Genomic DNA, 20,802 nt, shown 5'->3' with positions numbered 1-20,802 from the left:
GACTCCCATATGACACCCATATGACTCCCATATGACTCCCATATGACTCCCATCCGACATGAGATTTTTCCATCACCTTTCCATCAGTTTTTTTTTTTTAAATGTAGCTTCAAAATGCATATACACACTACATGAGTAGAAAAATGAAATGTAAAATAGAATATGCTGCGGGCTACATATACGACTGGCCAAGTTATTTCTGGGAGCGTAAAATTCCGACATCACTGCTAGTGAGCCAGTGACAAGTGGGAACCTAAGGCAGGGGTCCTCAGCTCCAGTTCTCAAGAGCCACCAGCAGGTCAGGCTTTCAGGATATCCCTGTTTTAGCATAGGTGGCTCAGTCTTTGACTGAGTCGCTGATTGAACGACCTGTGCTGAAGCAGGCTCTTGGACCGAGGCATTGATTGAGCCACCTGTGCTGAAGCTGGGACATCCTTAAAGCCTGACCTGTTGGGGGCCTTGAGGACTTTAGTTGAGAACCCCTGACATGAGGCATTATAATCATAATGACCTCTTTCAGGTTTTTTTGTCATATTTGGAGGAGTTTCTCCACCACATACTCTGAACCTGTGGATATGGACCTGAAAACGGGCATTACAAACCTTGCAGAATATTAGTCCATCGTTTCTGTTATAATGCACAAGGTGGACAATATATTAGAATGGTATATTCAGCAGAATTGCAAATACATTAATAAGTAGGTACTATATACATAGCTGAAGCTTCATATGTTTATACAATAATAGGATGAGAAACTTAAGTACAGCTTTCTCATGTGATATATTAACTACTGTCATATAAAAAGCAGGACGTAATAAAGATGGTAACCTCCAGCACACACAACAGAGGAAAATAGCCGATTTAAAGGTGTGAGCAGCAGTGATATTGACTGGTATCAAAAAGTAAAAACTACCAAAGGAGAGAAAACAAAATAACCCAACTTCTTTAGACAAACGACATACCCCATGTCTATTCTCTCTCTAGTTAAAGCAGCAAAGCATGTGAAATATTTAGGGTTTTTAAAAAAAATCAGTTTTGTAGTGTTTGCTAATAGTGATTTGATTTTTTTTATTATTCAACTCTTAATGCCATGTTTAATTAGTTTTAATATACTGAGCAGACCTTTGTCTTCTATATCAGGGTTTAGCACACCTCCCGAGCAGTGCAAGATCTTTGTAACCCTTTCCTGTTTGTGATAATGTGCTGAAGAAAATCCAGCACACCCTAATAATAGATACAAAGTCACTGGTATATAACCAATTTGAAAATTTAATCAGTGCACAAATAAGTCAAACAACTGACAACGCCACACTAGGAGAACAGATAACATATAGGTAGGGCCATACGTGGGATGTACAGGAGGATAAGGGATAAAGGAAAAGTAGGATGGGACAACGAAGGGAAGGTGAGGTGGATGGTGGAAGGGGAACAAAGAAAACAAAAAAAACAAAAAAAGTGGGTCACAACGGGGGAGTATAGGGGGGCAACGTTTCGGGACTTGTCCCTTCGTCAGGCCCGTCCCCCTAAGTCCCAGGGGGACAAGAGGGTACTTCCCTAGCCCCAGAACCCACAACAACAGAACTGACCCTAAGTAAAAACAATAGAAGACTCTCCACAAATTCTAAGTAATATTCTAATTAAATACACATACAATATCCCTAAACTAATTGGCAAAATAAAGCCACAGTTTAACTTTTGTATAGATATATTCAGGGACAAACTACATGCAATCAGCTACAATGTATTAGTGAACTAGCAACAACTGAGAACACCAGAGAACAGCAAAGAGAGGAGGCGAATCAGGAGTAATGCAAACCAGACAGTCCTTAGTTAAAGCTGCAGTTCAGGCAATATCCTGCATGTGTGTTTTTTTTAATAAATCAGTTCTGTAGTAAGAAAAAATACTTTTAGCATTTTCTGTTTTAAAAAAAACAACTTTGAAAGACCAATTTTCTTGTATTCTATTTTAACAAGCATTTGCTAAGGCACTGCCCCTTCATGTCCTGTCACAAGCCCTGGCACACCCCTTTGTCAGCCCTGCCCTCCCTCTAGCACATGTCAGTGCAGGAGTGCTCATGAATATTCATGAGCTTCCACTGAGAGAAAGAAGCAGAAGAAAAACATATGCCAGCTCTAATGATGTCACCAAATTTTGCCAATCAATACATGGAGAACTAATTGACTGACAGCTATACAGTTCTTTATGTAATTAGAAATTGCACACATGAAACTATTGAAGTAAAAAAATAAATTAAAAAAAAAAAAAGACTGAACTGCAGCTTTAATAGGACACACAAACCACGAGCCTCACTCTAGAGGCTGTTTGTGATAATGTGTTGCCAATATTCCCAGCAGTTTGAGCTGTAAACTGTCACAATAGTAAATGTTACCTTAGAAATATCTGGATACATTGTAGCTGCTGAGTTACACTGACTGAAGGATTGATTGGAACTGAAAGGCAGCCATTTATTTAGGCACACAATCAGGATTTTTACAGATTTATAACAGGAGCACCAAACGATTGCCAGTTTAGGTAAGAAAGAGAGCGCAGAGCCTTAGGCAGAGTGCGGTATGACCGCAAGGCCCAGGCTCACCCCCACCCTGCCTTTTCCTCCTGCCTCCTTCCTCCCCCCCTTGGTCACTGGTGACACCCCAGAGGGGGGAGGGGGCCAGCTGGAGGAGTTAAAGTCAGGCAGTGAGGGGCGGGAGATTATGCCGCGCCCCTCACTGTGTTTTCTCCTCACAGTGCTCTTACCTAAAGTCTCTGCTGCTCCGGGACGGGCGATTCCAGGCCCATGGCGGAGATCCAGAAGGTGGTACGGCAGCTGCGGATCGAGGCACACACCCAGAAAGAAGAATGGCTGCAGTAGCAACTCCAGGGGCTGCTGTGATCCGTCAGGTCCACTGGGGAGTCACATGGGGCATTGTCGCATCGCACAAGCTGGCACTCCAGGCCTCCTTCCAGGTACGGCCCAGGTCGGGAGGAGAGCAGGGCTATGGAGGCTTCGGGGAGCATCGGAGGTACTACAGGGGCAGCTGGAAGTGGACCACTTGATGGGGGGCCGGAGCGGCGCATGATTACATGCGCTAGGGCCACAGGGAGGCACATCAGGGTACTGGAGCCTGCACGGGCAACAAGCCGCAATAGGCAGAGCTCATGAGCACCAGGCCTAGCAAGGGGTAAGAGAATGCCTCTGGGTCTTTGGGCTACAGCATCTACCCCTGATCCCACCACCTCTTCCTCTTCAAGTTCTCACAAGGGTCAGTTCCAGATGCCAGCTGAGCTGGTGGGCGTCCCACAGCGATTGGCAGTTGTGCCAGGAGGCGCGGTAGGTGAGCTAGTCCCAGATGTCCGGCCCCATCCCTCTGCAAGTGGGTTTTTGCCCGCAGGCATGGGTGACTTAGTTGCCCTCCTAAGAGGTGTTTTGGTTGCTCTAGAAAGCCAGCCGGCCACGACTGCGGTGGTTCCACCTAGCGTAGCGGCGGCGGCATGGGTGGGGTCTTCACCCATGGCAGAGGTCAGTCTGGGCGGGTGCGTAGTGGTCATTGAGACCACTTCTGTCTTGGGAGGCGCATTAGCTTTAACGAGTCCCATAACAGGCTTGCCGGGAGGAAAAAAAGTTTCTGGCAGCTGTTTTAAAGATGCATATATGTGCATTACTGGACCGTTTGGGTTTCATTTACTGGCAGAAATGAAGAAAAAAATCTGGGTTGTGGTTTATCTGGAGAGCTTATCCTTACTGCCAGGCTATAGGGAGGTTTTAGCGAGGTCAAGTAAGTAAGGCGAGGCTAAGAAAGAGGACATTGAAAGACGGCTATACCCTCGTATGTTTATTAATTTGATCCAGGCTTTCTCCATCCTCGCTAGCATAATTGGCGAAAAAGCTCCCCATCGTTGCTCTGCCGGGTTCAAATATCAGGACATGATAGGGCGTGTGCAGCGGAATTAAAGTGTGATAGCTTGGTGGAACTATGATGAGCAGTTCCAACAAAAAATGGCTGTCCGCAAGCAATTATGTTGAGATACTAAAGATATGGATTTGTGGATAGAGCTCATGATAAGGGCAAAGCCAGCATCCTTTCCTTGGGTAATTATATAGTGGGTCATCATCATTCCTGGCTCCTGGCAGTGAGAAAGGTCATCGCTGGGCTTTTAATGAGGGCCAATGTAACATCATCAGTTGCATATTCCGGCATGGGTGTTCATCCTATGGGGGAGCCCACCCAGTAGACAAATGCTTCCGCAAAGTCAATGGCAGGGTCGCAAAGGAGGGGAAGTAAGAGGGCACTCTGGAGTCTTTTTTCCCCAATAGGGGCGGTTTAGTTAGTTCGTACAGTGAGTGTTATACAGTGTGAATCAGTTATTGTTTCTTCAGATGAGATTGGGAGGGTTCCTGCCAGTCTGGCGGCCAGGGCTAGTTTAAAGGCATTAAATAGCCCGTTGGTGGGAGCTGGTTGGGGGCTAAGTGCACGATAACCTTGCCAGATGGGGCTCAGTTATGGTAATGCCTGGTGGTGGCATGGTTGGCGAGTGGGCAGGGCTCATCGTGCTTTGAGTACCCGGTGCCCATCTCACGGCCAATGTGAGGTCAGCTGAGTGTCTGGGACTTTGGACGGTCCCGCTAATGGGCCATGATTTGGGCATCATTGGCATTACCTGTGGGTGAAGCACCCTGGCAGGGTTAGCTGCGGCCTTTGTATCTCCAGACCTTGTGTGTGTGCTTTACTTGCGGGATGTGGGGGGAGCAGCATTACAGTCTCTAAAGTCAAGGGAGCGTGGAGCCTTAGGCACAGTGCAGCATGACTGCAAGGCCTAGGCTCATCCCCTTTGGACGGTCCTGACTAATGAGCCATGATTTGGGTGTCATTGGCCATACCTGTGGGTGGAGCACTCTGGCAAGGTTAGCACCCCAAACCCCCCCTTTTGCTGTATTTGAATAAAAGCTGTGAGCATTGTTCTTCCAGACCTTTGTGTGTGTGCTTTATTTGCGGGATGTTACACAGGGGGGGGGGGGGAAAGCATTGCAGGCTCTAAGATCATGTAGAATTATAAATTGTCATGTTTTACATACAAAAATAAGAAAAAAAAGTCAGAAAAAAAGTAAAAGCGAGGGGAATGTAGTATCGCTGCTTTAAATATGGCAGGATTTGTTACTTTTAGTGCCGGAGGTTAACATCTTTATACTGCCCTGTTTGTGTGAGGCACTTTCGAGGATTATTTCTATAGTGCTTAACTGGAGAAATGTGCTCGAAAGTGTCAAAACTCACTGCTCCACGAGCAAGAGGTTGAGTGTTCTCCTCTGAGCGTGAAGTGAGCTTACAGTGCTGCTTTCCTGCAGCTGCTCTTGGCTTGGATGACTATTTCTCTCTCCTGTGTGGGGAAGTTGGAGGGAGAGAGCACCAGCCCTCTTCACAGTATATTATTAGTGCTGAAACAGTGGGTGTTTCTTTGTCTTGAAAACAGAGTGCTCTCTACAACACTTGATTGCTTCAATCATATAAATACATAGGAAAAAGAAAACGCTTTAATGCTGCAATTTTCGCTTAATACGTTTATTGTATTATTCCTCTGTTCTACTCGCCACTCTGTGATGCACATACTGTATGTATGAAGCAAAAAAATGAAATCTCAGTGCAAATGGCAAGCAGGCCATATAAATAACAAGCATGTATTGCTATACAATAGTCAAATATTGATAACACACCCCAAACTATTTTAAGTTCAAATCTTAAAATCATGGAATATAACAGTGTGTGTGTGTGTGTGTGTGTGTGTGTGTGTGTGTGTGTGTGTGTGTGTGTGTGTCAGAGCCATAGCGCCAAGACCATAACATTTACATACCTGGAACTTTGCACGCATACTAAGTGGACCCTGGAAATGTGCACCTGGGGGTTCTTTTTTTTTTTTTTTTCGGATGGACGTTTTTATTTATTCTCCTGTTTTTAACTGCTCCACCTCTGATTGGTTGTTCCCTCTCCGCGAGGCAATTGACTGGTTGGTTTCTAAGCGCAAGTTCACTGATTAGCCTTTGCTTTGCAGAGAGGAATGTGATTGGTCGCTGAGCTGGCAGCCTTCCAGACAGTCCAAAGGGGGAGAGTGTAGGCTGCAGGGGTGGGGCGTAAGAGAGGGATAATAGAGTGGTGGGGGTTTAAGGGAAGGAGGGGGGAGAGGTGGTGGTGTAAGAGAGGAAGGGGGGAGATTTTACTGCCAATGTTACACAGAGATGTATGTATGTATGTCTTTATTTATATAGCCCCATCCAGGAACATAGCGCTTTACAATACACGTGACATAATATTATAACACAATGGGAGTAAGCGCTTCAGACAAAACAATAGGAAAATAAGTGGCTACTTACAATCTAAGTGTTGTGCAGAGAAGTAACAGAGACAGTAGGAGGGCGTTCTGGTAAGTGCATCTGCAAGGTGCCAAGGTCAGTGCATATAAGGCCTGGGACATAGTGAGTTTTAAGCTCGCTGAGGCGGGCTGAGCACAAAGCCCCTGCATCTGTCATCAGCGCGGCTATAGTTTCTCCCTCCGCATGCGTTCTGATGCGTGCGGAGGCTGAGAAACTTTGCCGAGACAGGCAGGTTTCAAATTTGCCGCTCGGTGAAGCGATGTGAGCGGTCACGTGACCGCTCACATCCAATGGGAGCGAGGGACTAGCCTCGTCTCCCGCTCCGCCTCCTGGCACGCCTCCGCTCCGCCCCCACCCCCTGAGCGCGCTCACTGCCTCACCTGCAAGGAAAGGGAAAAGCTCCATTTTGGAGCAGGCGAGGCAGAGCAGGAGAGCGGCTCAGCGCTGTTTGCTCCTCTATGTCCCACACCTAAGATGTATAGTATCAGCCAGCGGAGCTGCCCATATGCTTTGTTAAAGAGGTGTGTTTAAAAAAAGGTCCTAAAGGTGGAGAGGGTGTCAGTCGGATATTGAGGGAAAGGGCATTCCAGAGGTGTTGAGCAGTGAGTGAGAAAGGTTTTAGGCAGGAAAGGGCTTTATATACAGATGAGGAGCTCCTTCTTTGGCATGTTAAGTTTGAGCCGGTGGAGGGCCATTCAAGATGATATAGCAGATTGACATTCAAGGAATTTGGTCTGTACAGCAGGTGTAAGGTCAGAGGTTGAAAGGTAAATTTGTGTGTCATCAGCAAAGAGGTGATATTTGAACCAAGAGATGTGATAAGGTCACCTAGAGAGAGTGTGTGAAGAGAAAAGAGAAGAAGTCCCAGGACAGACCCCTGGGGTACACCCACAGGGAGATAAACAGAGGAGGTGTTAGCAAACGAGGCACTGAAAATATGATGGGTGAGGTAACAGGAAATTAGGCTCTTTTAATGATACGAAGGGTATAGAGAATGGATAGGAGAAGATGGTGGTCCATCTTATCAAAGGTTGCAGAGAAGTCGATTTTTTGGAGTAAAGGTAGAACTTGTTGCATACTTGAAGAAGGTGGGAAAGGTAGCAGAGCAGAGGGAGGAGTGGAAAATGTGTGAGTGTAGGCGCGAGAGGTTTGAGGAAATGAGAGAGAATGGGGTCAAGACAGCAAGTGGTAGACGGTGGAAGAGGATAAAGAGTCAAGGAAGGCAGGAGGAGAGTTAGGAAGAGGTGTAGAATGTGAGGGGGATACAGAGGGGATAAAAAGTACAAAACAAGTGAAAGTGCGCAGCTAATGCAAGGTGGGACACACACAGTGATTTCAGTGTGAAATAAACAATATTACAGACCTTGTAGGTGTATGTATCACTAATAATGCATCTGCAGCCTTTCTTGGGGGGTGGCTCGACACCCCTAGAACTGGAGAAAAACAAGAGAACAAGGCGCACAACGCACATAGTGAAGAACAGTTATAAAAGTGAATTTTACTAAAGGATAATAAGTTCTGCGTACATCAAAATAAAAACAATCAAGCAGTGGATCAGTGGGGTTACCACACAGGGGGACAGCTGGGCACGTCACTCTTCACCCGATGTAGAGGAGGAAGCAGGGGACCAGCGGTCATCTGTCCAGAGAGGAAGGTCCTCAACGTCTGTAGATAGCACTCACTCCGTCTTAGGGTGTTAGAATGGTAAGTCCACAGTGTATAGTCCTGCAAACAAGTCCCACAGCTGGGTATAGCAGCCTCCGTCAGAGCCACCAGTGCCAGATGCCGACAGCACGCCACTACACCTCGTGGGGCGCCTGCCGATGATGTCACGGATTTCGCCTCGACTGCAGTACACAGGGGAGCGTCCGCTCCAACGCAGAGGCGTGCTGAGGCTGAGGGAAAGCGTTTCCCTGGCCTTAGAGCGCGCGCCGTCTTTGGGCGTGTCTGGGGGGCGGGGGCCAGTGATGTCACGGAGCTGGTTTACCCTCATTGAGCGAACCGCTCACGTGACCGGCCCTGCGCTCGGGCGAGCTCAAAAACGAAAGATTTCTTAAGACCCACGCTTCCGCAGGCGTGCCGTGCAGCAGCGTGCCTCAGCACGGGTCAGCGCCTAAGCACTGACCATGCCCGAGGCCTTACCCGCCACACCCCAGCCTGTCTCTCCCCCTCCCCCCCCAGCCTGTCTCTCGCCCGCAGCATGTTTTTCTCTTCTTACACTTACACTGTTCATCTCTTTTTTTTCTCTCTGCTCTCCCTCATGTATTTATATTAGGTCCCCGACATGTCTTGTTTTTTCACCCTCTTTTCTCACACATGAGAATGCTCTTTATTTATTCTTCCATGTTTCTGTCTCCCCTCCATGTCCAATTCTTTTTTTCTCTTCTGTTGAACTCCCTGTTAAACTCTGCAGTGTATCCCACTTAAAAATGTGCCACTTTAGTGATGGACGCTGCTTGTACATATCATTTTATTTTTAAAGCGCCATTTGTGTACATATCGATTTACAGCAGTAATAGACGTAAAATAAAATAATATGAGACATAGGTGGTCATTCTATATACTCCAAAGCATCAGATCGGGCTGGTTTAAATCGAAATTACTTTATTCAAGTTAGTGGGGGGTTTATACACTCTTTCATAGTGAAATAAACACATCAAACATAAAAATCAACATTAGGAAAATTAGTCCTTGCCTAAAGAGTTTACCATCTAAGTGAAAAGGAAGGTTTGGATATAGAAAATATTTTTTAAACAAAAAAGAGTGTATTATGGAGGGCTAATGGAAATGGGCTATAATTACACTCTGGAAATGTATAAGTGTTTACTTGTGTGTGGTTATTACAGTGGTAAGAAACTATTGGGAGATTCATCAAAGACTTCAGACACAGTTCTGATGGTTGGCAGCTGTATCCCATGCATACATACTGATTATCCAACTTGATTGTCACTATCATTACTGACTAGGACAATGTGATGTGAACCTGTCTCCACTCGTTCTGGAGAAGTTTTTATCCCATTAAATTGAATTGTGCTATACACACACACACACACACACACATACATATATATATAAATATATATATACACTTTTTTTCTTATATATTTATATAAAAGAAAAAAGTGTGCTAAAGGTGATCAAATCTAAGGCTCATTTAAATAAATAGCTCCGTGGCTAACACTATACACATGATACATAAAGCTTGGCCCCTTGCAAACATGCTTACCAGAACGCCCGTCTACTGTCTCTGTACGTTCTTCCTACCTACCAATTAGATTCAGGTATTTTTTCAAAGAACATTGCTAACTATTTCAACTTGTGGTACTGGACACCTTAAGGCCGCATTGGTGAGGGAAAGTTTAGATGTTTAAATTATAATCTATGGGAATGTATGAGATAATTGTTGAGATTTTATTGTTTTCACTAGTGGTAGTTTAATTTGCGCTTCCTTTATTCTTGTTAAACTAATGTATGTATATAGAGAGAAAGAGAGAGAAAGTGAGAGTATGGGTGATGATGGGGGGGCAGCAGGGACATGGGGGATAATGGGGTGCTGTGAAGGGGATCAAGTTGAAATGTCTAGAGGGTGAGGGATGATGGAGGATTTCAGGGGTGTTGGGAATTGGTGAGGAGTTGGGGGGAAATAAGGAAGGGTATTTCCCCCAGGCGTAAAGTGAAAATGAGGTTCTGCCTGGTTACTGTATCACCTTGGGTTCGGACACATGGGGTCAAGCTGTGGCTTGGATCATTCTAAACTGTGGGAGTTGGAGGGGTGGCTTGGAGTTTGCACCCCCACACTCACCCACCTCTAATTTTACATTCTCCTTTAATACCGGATACCTGGGCTGACACTGGTTTTTTTTTTTCCGTAACACATGACACAACAAATTTTGAGATTTGTATTATTATTGCAGGTGGTGTAGGATGGTGTTTTGTTTTTATGCTGGTATTTTTAATTAGATCATCTTTCAAACTTCTACATACCACTTACTGTAAATACTGCAGCAAAAATAAAGAGTACAAAATGATTGTACTCCGAAGGAAATTCACTTGATTGCACACCACTAGGTAAGATATAACCTTTATTGAATTACTTAAAACATATATTACCGAGTGTGTATATAACGATGTTAAAAAGAAATTAAATCGAATAACAAAAGCACCAGAGTCACCATATAAATAGAGATGGAAATCCTCCTCTTAAATAATGATAGTAGGGTAAAGGGGACTGATGGTGCAATCAGCCCCACAGGATCAACTTATAGCACAGATGGTAAATTGATAGTGTTAGCAGTAGGGATATTGGGGTGAAGATGAAATCATAGATTTTTAAATCGCCACCAAATAATAATGGTATAACATGTGCTGCTCAAACCACACTATTTAATCATAAGTGATAAATGAAAAATGTATATTGTATGGGTGCAGCCACAATTAGCTATGGGATCCACAAGAGAGCAAAAAGCCTCTAGCACTCCTTGCACAGCAAAAGTGCAGATGTAATGTATTAGCAGCACAAGTGCATCAGGAGGCACACAGAGAGCCCATAATATTACTAAGTGGAGAGCAGATACACTACCCTCACTGCCTAAAAAACACTATAACAAATAGCCAAATGGAATGTGAAATCTACAGATTGATCCATTGACTGACAGCACTGTATTAAAACAGCTCCAAGTAGGAGACTGAAAACAACATTGCGTGCCCAACGCACGTTTCCCTCCGGCTATGGAGCTTCGTCAGGGACAATTTTGCAAAATGTACTTGGAGCTGTTTTAATACAGTGCTCTCAGTTAATGGATCAATCTTGTAGATTTCACATGCCATTTGGCTATTTGTTATAGTGCTAACACTATCAACCTGTGCTATAAGTTAATCCTGTGGGGTTTTACCCTGGCTGATTGCACCATCAGTCCCCTTTACCCTACTATCATTATTTAGTAGGAGGATTTCCATCTCTATTTATATGGTGACTCTGGTGCTTTTGTTATCCGATTTAATTTCTTTTTAACATCGTTATATACACACTCGGTAATATACGTTTTAAGTAATTCAATAAAGGTTATATCTTACCTAGTGGTGTGCAGTTAAGTGAATTTCCTTCGGAGTACAATCATTTTGTACTCTTTATTTTTGCTGCAGTATTTACAGTAAGTGGTATGTAGAAGTTTGAAAGATGATCTAATTAAAAATACCAGCATAAAAACAAAACACCATCCTACACCACCTGCAATAATAATACAAATCTCAAAATTTGTTGTGTCATGTGTTACGGAAAAAAAAAAACCAGTGTCAGCCCAGGTATCCGGTATTAAAGGAGAATGTAAAATTAGAGGTGGGTGAGTGTGGGGGTGCAAACTCCAAGCCACCCCTCCAACTCCCACAGTTTAGAATGATCCAAGCCACAGCTTGACCCCATGTGTCCGAACCCAAGGTGATATTTATTTCTGCTGATTCACTTTTCAGTTCACAGTCTGCACCCACTTTATAATTATCGATTCGCATTTGCTATTCTACTCATTTATTATTTCAATTAGTATGGTTCAGTGATCACTCCCTAATCACCCCCCCCCCTTTTTCTGTAAATACTGCACGAGCAGATTATGTATGAACAATACTCCTCTTACTTCTTCTATTTGGTCCATATATCCCAGGAGAGGGGGTAATCCCACCCAAACGTTGATGTTAAGAAAAGGGTAAACTGTTGCAAAACTTGAAAAATAAACTTTGCGCTATTCCTGCCAACACGTATTACCCAGTCTCAAAGAATGGGGTGTGGGTTACCTGCTCCGTAGGGGTTGTTTATTTAATGCAGTACACCATAAATATAAAAATGAAGGAGGATCAGTCTAATGTTTTAATGAGTGAGATAACACGTTTTATTTTACCCGCATGATATCATGAGTGTATATTTCCTGCATGAATACAGTAAAAATGTTTTGAGTTTATGGGATTCTTCTATTGACTGGAAGCACCATCATTACAACCAGATGCCTAAAGTGCTGTACTTAGGTTGTTGAGCTGCAGTCCGTGATTTGGAAAACATTTTTGTCTTATCCTTCTATTCAAACTTTTCTTTTTAATCATGTGCGCTTTTGTGTTATAGTGCTCCATTAAAGAGATGCTTATGTTTCTGGGTTGTTACAAATAATGGCTTTGCTGCTATATTATTTCTAAACAAAATAAGCCAAACATGATATCATTGCTAAATATTATTATGGGAGCTGTACCCAACTCCTATTTGTCATTGGTACTCCCTGATATTTAGCTAAAAATGTATCTTAACTATTTGCTAAAAGTCATTCACTCTGCTTGATCTATGACCATTATTTGATACTTCCTACCCCTGCAGTGCACCCTTGTGCCTGCAAATCCCCCTCTCTCTCTAAAATCCTACAGCCCCAATGCAACTACATTTCAGATAAAGCGATCTCCCTCCCAGATCCCTATGGCGGGCACATTGACATGCTGGCCAGTGGGATTTGGGGGGCTCGGTGTTTAGCTCGAAAAACTTTGTACAGGAATTGCACAGTTAATGTAAAACATTTTATTGTGTAGCAGAGAAAAAAGAACATACAGTTTTATCAGACACGTGCAGGCCATGGGTTACCAGAGATTTTAAAATATATAGAAAAAAATGGTGTGATTTATTTCCCGGGGAACATCCCAGTTCATACAAAAAAAAGCAGATTTTGTAAACAAAATAAAAAGAGCATTTTTATTATTTTCTACTTGTAAAGCAGCACCAAATTCCACAGCGTGGAATAGGGGATGGACAATCTAACTTATGAGGAGAGGCTAGCTAAATTAGATGTATTTACATTAGAAAAGAGGCATCTAAGAGGGGATATGATAACTATATACAAATATATTCGGGGGCAGCACAGGGAGCTTTCAAAGAACTATTCATCCCAAGGGCAGCACAAAGGACTTGGGGTCATCCCTTAAGGTTGGAGGAAAGGAAATTTCATCAGCAACAAAGGAAAGCGTTATTTACAGGCAGTTAAAATGTGGGCAGTTAAAATGTGGAATTTATTACCCATGGAGACTGTGATGGCAGACACAATAGATTTGTTCAAAAAAAGATTAGACATCTTTTTAGAAACGGAAAGTATACAGGGATATACCAAATAAGTATACATGGGAAGGATGTTGATCCAGGGAGTAATCTGATTGCTAATTCTTGGAGTCAAGAAGGAATTTATTTTTCTCATTATAAGATATCATTGGATGATATTTCACTGGGATTTTTTGTTTGCCTTCCTCTGGATCAATAAGTAAGTATAGATATAGGATAAGGTATCTGTTGTCTAAATTTAGCATAGGTTGAACTGGATGGGCGTATGTCTTTTTTCAACCTCATCTACTATGTAACTACAGTACTATGCATCTATGTACAGAGATGTATGTATATATGTCTTTATTTATATAGCACCATTAGTGTACATAGATCTTCACATTAGTAATACATGTGACAATCATATAAATAACAAATAATACAAATAACAGATCATGAGAATAAGTGCTTCAGACATAAAAGTAACATTTCGGAAGAGGAGTCCCTGCTCCGAGGAGCTTACAGTCTAATTGGTAGGTAGGGAGAATGTACAGAGACAGTAGGAGGGAGTTCTGGTAAGTGCGTCTGCAGGGGGCCAAGTTTTATGCATCATGTGTCTAGTATTATCCACGGTGCTTCTCATATGTTTCTTTAAGCAAGTGTGTCTAAAGGTGGGTCTTAAAGGTGGATAGAGAGGGTGCTAGTCGGGTATTGAGGGGAAGGGCAATCCAGAGGTGTGGGGCAGTCCGTGAGAAAGGTTGAAGGGGGGAGAGGGCTTTAGATACAAAGGGGGTAGAGAGAAGACATCCTTGAGCAGAACGCAAGAGTCGGGATGGAGCATAGCGAGAAATTAGGGCTGAGATGTAAGGAGGGGCAGAAGAGTGTAAAGCTTTAAAAGTGAGGAAGAGAATTGAGTGTGAGATGCGGAATTTGATTGGAAGCCAGGAGAGTGATTTGAGCAGGGGAGACGCTGAGACAGATTTAGGAAAGAGTAGAGTGATTCTGGCAGCAGCGTTTAGGATAGATTGTAGGGGAGACAGGTGAGAAGCAGGAAGGCCGGACAGCAGGAGGTTGCAGTAATCGTGACGGGAGAAAATGAGGGCCTGACTCAGAGTTTTAGCAGTCGAGCAACAGAGGAAAGGGCGTATCTTTGTGATATTACGGAGGAAAAAGCAACAGGTTTTTGAAACGTTTTGAATGTGAGAGGAGAATGTGAGAGAGGAGTCAAGTGTGATCTCTAGGCAGTGTGCTTGGGCTACTGGGTGAATGATAGTACTACCAACAGTAATGTGGAAGGAGGTAGTAGGACCAGGTTTGGGAGGAAGTATGAGGAGCTCGGTTTTTGCCATATTACGTTTAAGTCAGCGTAGGGCCAACAGGGATGATATTGAAGAGAGACATTCAAAAACTTTGGTCTCTACAGCAGGTGTAAGGTCAGGGATTGAAAAGAAAATGTGAGTGTCGTCAGCATAGAGGTGATATTTAAACCCAAGTGATGTGATTAGGTCACCTAGAGAAAGTGTGTACAGAGAAAAGAGAAGAGGTCCCAGGACAGAGCTCTGGGGTTCCCCCAAAGAGAGATCGATAGAGGAGGAGGTGTTAGCAGAAAAGACACTGAAAGTACGATGGGAGAGGTAAGAGAAGATCCACGATAGAACATTATTCCGAATACCAAGAGTATGGAGAATGTGAAGGAGAAGAGGGTGGTCCATGGTGTCAAATGCTGCAGAGAGGTCGAGTAATATGAGCAGAGTGTAATGACCTCTGTCTTTGGCAGCATGGAGGTCATTAGTTTTTTTTGTGAGGGCTGTTTCAGTCGAGTGAGCAGAACGGAAGCCAGAGTGTAAAGGGTCAAGGAGAAAATGGGTGTTGAGAAAGTGGAGCAAGTGAGAGAATACAAGACGTTCAAGGAGTTTAGAGGCAAAAGGCAGGAGGGAGACAGGTCGATAGTTAGAAAGACAGATAGGATCAAGTTTGCTGTTTTTGAGTAATGGTATAACTGTTGCATGTCTGAAGGAAGAGGGAAAGGTACCAGAGTAGAGGGAGGAGTTAAAAATGTGTGTGAGCGGAGGGGTTATAGTAGGAACAAGAAGAGGTTTAAGATGGGAGGGAATGGGGTCAAGCGGGCAAGTGGTAAAGGGAGAGGAGGAGATCAGCAGTGACACATCCACCTTTGAGACAACTGAAAAAGAGTCAAGGAAGGCAGGAAAAGAGTTGGGAAGTGGTGTAGGATGGGAGGAGGAAACAGGTGGGATGTTCTGACGTATGGATTCCACCTTTTCCTTAAAATAGTCAGCAATGTCCTGAGGTGAGATGGAGGAAGAAGATGAGGCAGCTGAGGGTGGATTGAATAGTCAAAGACAGAAAAGAGTCGGCGTGGGTTAGATTGGTGCGTGTTGATTAGTGAAGAAAAGTAGGTTTGTTTAGCTTGAGAGAGGCCATAGTTGAAACACAATATCATACATTTGTAGTGAAGGAAGTCTGCGAGGGTGTGAGATTCCCTCCAGAGGCGTTCAGAGGAACGAGTGGAGGAACGCAGCATGTGCATGTGGGAATTTAGCCAGGGTCTGGGGCTAGAGGGGCGAGGATGGCAGAGAGAAAGTGGGGCATGTAGACCGAGAGAGGAGGATAAGGCAGAGTTGTAGTTCCTGACCAGGTTGCCAGGGTCTAGACCAGAACTGAGAGAGGAGAGAGAGGAGCGTAAAGTAGACTCAAATGCTGGTATGTTAATAGAACGCTGGTTTCTGCAAAAACGAGGGGTAGATGGAGGTGGAGAAGGGGAGAAGCGAGAGAGAGAAAATGAGATGAGGTGATGGTCAGAGAGAGGAAAGGGGGAAATGGAGAAATCAGAGATAGAAAGTTTTTAGTGAAAACCAGATCTAGATAGTGGCCATCCTTTTGGGTGCTGGCTGCAGTCCACTGTTGAAGGCCAAAAGAAGAGGTTAGAGAGAGAAAACGGGCAGCCCAGGGGAGAGAGGGGTCATCAATGTGGCAATTGAAGTCCCCAAGGAAAAGAACAGGAAAGTTTGAGGAGAGAAAGAAAGAGAGCCAGGATTCAAAGTGAGAGAGAAAAGCAGAAGGGGAATGAGTAGAGGAAGGTGGGCGATACATGACCGCCAATTGGACAGGGAGAGGAGAGATGATCAGGACAGTGTGAAGATCTGGAGATATGTATAATATATAAACAGAACGACATATAAAACAAGCACAGATACAGAAGGTAATGAGGGCCCTGCTCCTGAGAGCTTTCAATCTAGAGGATGGATTGTCGATTTAACCCCTGCTCTAGGGTAGCATTTCTAGCAGCCAATGTGACAAGCTGACAAACTACAGTATACTTCAAATGATGCTTTTATGATAATGTCCTAGTAAAGCTAACTCGAATGTCATTGAATGAAGTTGTTTTGGGCTACGGGAGCTACCGTGAGGCCTGTTTCCATGCCGCTCCCAGTAAAACGATACAGGCTTTTGTGGGACAAAGCAGCCCTTGTATAAAACAGCTGCTTCGTGGGCCTAGCTCATTACAACTTGACAACAGCCTGTAACACTGCAGGGATCTGTGTGCCATTATCTCGCTGGCAACAAAACTGCCTGATAGATTGAATAATTGTATTCCTAGCTAAAAATACAAAGTGCATGTGAACGTGCACCTAAGAATCTCAATTCCCTCCGTCTGGAAGGGGAGGGGGGGACATTTGAAAAAAGAATGTATGTTTTGTAATTGTTTCTGCATAAATATCATATGTTGCTCCTTGTAAAGTAGCACAGTGTACACTGCACTATAGTCATGGCTCGATTCAATATACTGCTGAAGAGTGTGCTACTGACATTTGCTCATAACATAAGTTAAAAAAAAGAGCAAACGCCCTCTTCAAAATAAATAGGTGAAGTGATACCCGAATAGCCGAATGGAAAGGAAGCATGCAAATTAGAAATGTTATCTGAACTTACTCATTCACATGCTATTCTATGAACTCTGAGGAGCTGCCATAGAAAACTGAATTGGAAAGCCTGGACTATTATTAACTATTTCCTATTATTAACCAATGTATAACCGTAGTGGTCAGGAAGGCATGCATCCTGAATGCCTGCATGTCCGCTACGGTAAATAAAGAGTGAATAATCCTAATACCTCCACTCATCCTAACTATCTACCCACGACATGCCATAAAGGGTGCCATAAACTGGTATGGCATACAAGTGGTTAACTCATCCCACCCCCTGATCCCAGGGGCCTAACCTCCCTACCCTGAGACACCAAACTCCACTATCACCAACTCAACCCAACACACCTTAAGAACCCTACCACCGCCCCCCTCTACAAGTTATGACTTAGAGCCCTGTTGGCCAAAGATGTCTAACAGGGCTGTATGCCATTGTAGAACAATACATAAAACTAGCCTTTTAATATGATCATTAACCCCTTACGTGCCAGTAAGGCTACTTTGGCCCTCTCAAGGGTTCTGGGTATCCTCACTGGCACTCAGTGGGTTAATTAGTTGAGGTCTTTAGCACAGGGATTGAAATCAGTGTGAGCTATGTATAGACACTACACAGCATGTCAGTAAAAACAAGTCTGTGTTTAAGCCTTTGCATCAAATGCAACAAACCTCTCTTTCAAATGTGATGTACTTATATGATCATTCTACTGGCATACAAAACATTAAAATGATCCCAAGACACGTAGGAATGGATACATATCACAAATCTGGTAACTCCTCCCTTTATTCTATCACTACTCCTTATAGTAACCACTCTCATTATTAATCGCTAATGCAAATGGATCAAAATTGTGGCAAAGTACCATGATACGTCAAATAGTATATATATTTTTCTTACATAGTTCTGACAATGTACTTAGTGCGGTATATGACATTTTGTTCCTGACAAAAAAGACACCAATCTAATTCAGCCTTAGGCACAGTGAGATAAAGTAGCTTGCCCAAGGTCACAAAGAGAGGTAATACTGGGACATGAACCAGGCTCACTCTCATCAAAAGCAGATGTTTTTACAACTAAGCTACTCCTTCAGGTTAACACTAGAATGGCTGGACTGGGAGTACAGCACCAATTGGCTGGTTTCACTCATTTATTGAATTGTGCTACAATTTAGTAAGAGCAGTTATGGTTTATTGAATAACCTCAGAGTTAATATGCAGATGTATTCAGGTGAACAGGCAATAACACCAAACAAACCATGTATTTTAAATGTGCAATAAATAGAATTGGTAAAAAATGTAACTACGCTTTGTATTGTTTTAGTCCTCGACAAGATTCGGGGGGCGGTTGGCTGTGCTCAGCTTCTAATGTCCCAGAAATTCTACCAATTCAGAGAACTCTGTGAAGAGAATCTGGTATGTATATGTTTGACTCCTTTAAGATGTTTCCAAGTGTTACAATAAAGGCAACATCTGAAACTATTATTTGTTTTCTAGCAGTATTGGGCTGTTGCACCGGTAGGGTAGGGAATAAATGAAGCTGATCTGGCATGTTGACGTGATGGAAATGTGTGCATCCTTATCATTGTCTGCTTTATCACGCACTAAAATGACAGAGCATATTCCTGTTTATAAGCCCTCTCATTACAATTCCCTCGGACTCATCAATGAGTTTCCAAGTACAGAACCCATCACACCGTTTGTGTATTCCCATCTGCACATGTGCACAGGCACACTTATTCCCATGTGGTGAGCATTAATTGTGCTGCAGTGCAAAAGTTTGAAGTCCTATTATAAGATACCCGACTAGTTATTAGTTATTGGGATTTGTATTACCTAAATCCCAGAGACTGCTGAATCTTTTTGTCATATCTGTCATAATTGATTTTCTTATGGTAAAATATTGTATTACACATGTTCAGATCCAGCAATCGCTTGTGTTTGAAATAGGATAGTATGGGGCCATATAGAAAATTGCGAGTTTAAAGGAATTCTTGATCCTAAATTCCTGACAATTAAAGTCAGCTAGTTAACAAGCCCAACATCAAATGATACTTCACTTGTTTTTCAAACCACTGAGTTTCCTTAGCAGCTTTACCTTCACCCTTGATGGAAAAAGATAACGAGGAAGTTATGTATAATAATAAAGATTGTAAGTATAGGTATATATATATATATTCCTATAATATGTAAGTCTATAATGATCACAACTGTGATCCAAAATACCAGCACCACATATGCCTGCATAGGCTATATATATATATATATATATATATATACAGTGTTCGACAAATCACCCAAAAATCTACTCGCCCAACCAAAAAATCTACTCGCCACCTAGTCCCGCCCCCAACTCCGCCCCTAGTCCCGCCCCCAAATCTGCCCCTAATCCCGCCCCCAACCCCGCTTTAAAATAAAATATATAAATAAAATACATTTAATAAATTCCTAGTCAGAACATTCGTTTTTGACAAATGTATTTATTGTATTACATTATACTACAATTAGTCCTTGTTACGTGTGTGTGTGTTTGTAAATGTTGGATCTAGAAATAAAAGCCAGGTGTGAATGACTAGTTTCCTGAACCCCTTAACCAGTGTCTGGACGTCCCCGCTTCACAATATCTAAAGCAGCAATCCCACCTCGGATCTTACCTGATCCGCAGTCCCTCAATGTCCAGGTACCCTCATTCCCGCAATGTTATACATTGGAGGGGATGTGTTCCCTACCTGTCTTCTGGGTTAGGGGGGTTCCGATGTCTTCCGTGTGAAGCTTGAGTGAGATCTGGAAGAAAGCAGTATAGGTTATTTCGGTGTAGTATAGGGCAGTTAAGATATATAGGATAAATAAGAGATCCAGAGTGTGAGAGAGTGTGGGGGAGAGAGAGAGTGTGGGGGAGAGAGAGAGTGTGGGGGGAGAGAGTGTGGGGGGAGAGAGTGTGGGGGGAGAGAGAGAGTGGGGGGGGGGAGAGAGAGAGTGTGGGGGACAGAGAGAGAGTGTGGGGGACAGAGAGAGAGTGTGGGGGGAGAGAGAGTATGGGGGGGAGAGAGAGTGTGGGGGGGAGAGAGAGTGTGGGGGGAGAGAGAGAGTGTGGGGGGAGACAGAGTGGGGGGAGAGAGAGAGTGTGGGAGAGGGAGAGTGTGGGGGGGAGAGAGAGAGTGTGGGGGGGAAAGAAAGAGAGAGTGAGGGGGAGAGGGAGAGAGTGGGGGAGAGGGAGAAAATGGGGAGAGGGAGAGAGTGGGGGAGAGAGAGAGAGTGGGGGAGAGAGAGAGAGTGGGGGAGAGGGAGAGAGTGGGGGAGAGAGAGAGAGTGGGGGAGAGAGAGAGAGAGTGGGGGAGAGAGGGAGACTGACTGACTGGGTAGGTGACTGACTGGGTAGGTGACTGACTGACTGGGTAGGTGACTGACTGACTGACTGACTGACTGACTGACTGGGTAGGTGACTGAC

The 20,802-nt window shown here is 43.8% G+C and overlaps 1 protein-coding gene and 1 non-coding gene across 6 annotated transcripts in view; both read left to right on the top strand.

Annotated features, from left to right (window-relative positions):
* The window catches only part of DLGAP1 (DLG associated protein 1), a 781,984-nt gene that overhangs the window by 742,006 nt on the left and 19,176 nt on the right, over positions 1-20,802 (top strand). For 4 of the 5 annotated variants that reach the window (XM_075585285.1, XM_075585286.1, XM_075585289.1 and 1 more), the window contains exon 10: positions 18,679-18,770. In XM_075585285.1, the coding sequence (XP_075441400.1) occupies positions 18,679-18,770 (92 nt within the window). Of the gene's footprint in view, positions 1-2,746; positions 4,875-18,678; positions 18,771-20,802 lie in introns of those variants that run through there. The other variant, XM_075585287.1, reaches the window with a different exon arrangement.
* Positions 5,198-5,404, top strand: LOC142488915 (small nucleolar RNA U3). The gene has a single exon (XR_012799712.1). It is a non-coding gene; the product is annotated as a small nucleolar RNA U3 (small nucleolar RNA).

Source organism: Ascaphus truei, chromosome 2 (assembly GCF_040206685.1).
Source record: "Ascaphus truei isolate aAscTru1 chromosome 2, aAscTru1.hap1, whole genome shotgun sequence".
Lineage (NCBI taxonomy): Eukaryota > Metazoa > Chordata > Amphibia > Anura > Ascaphidae > Ascaphus > Ascaphus truei.
Note: the sequence above shows the minus strand (reverse complement) of the source record. Positions and strands in the feature narration are given on the sequence as shown.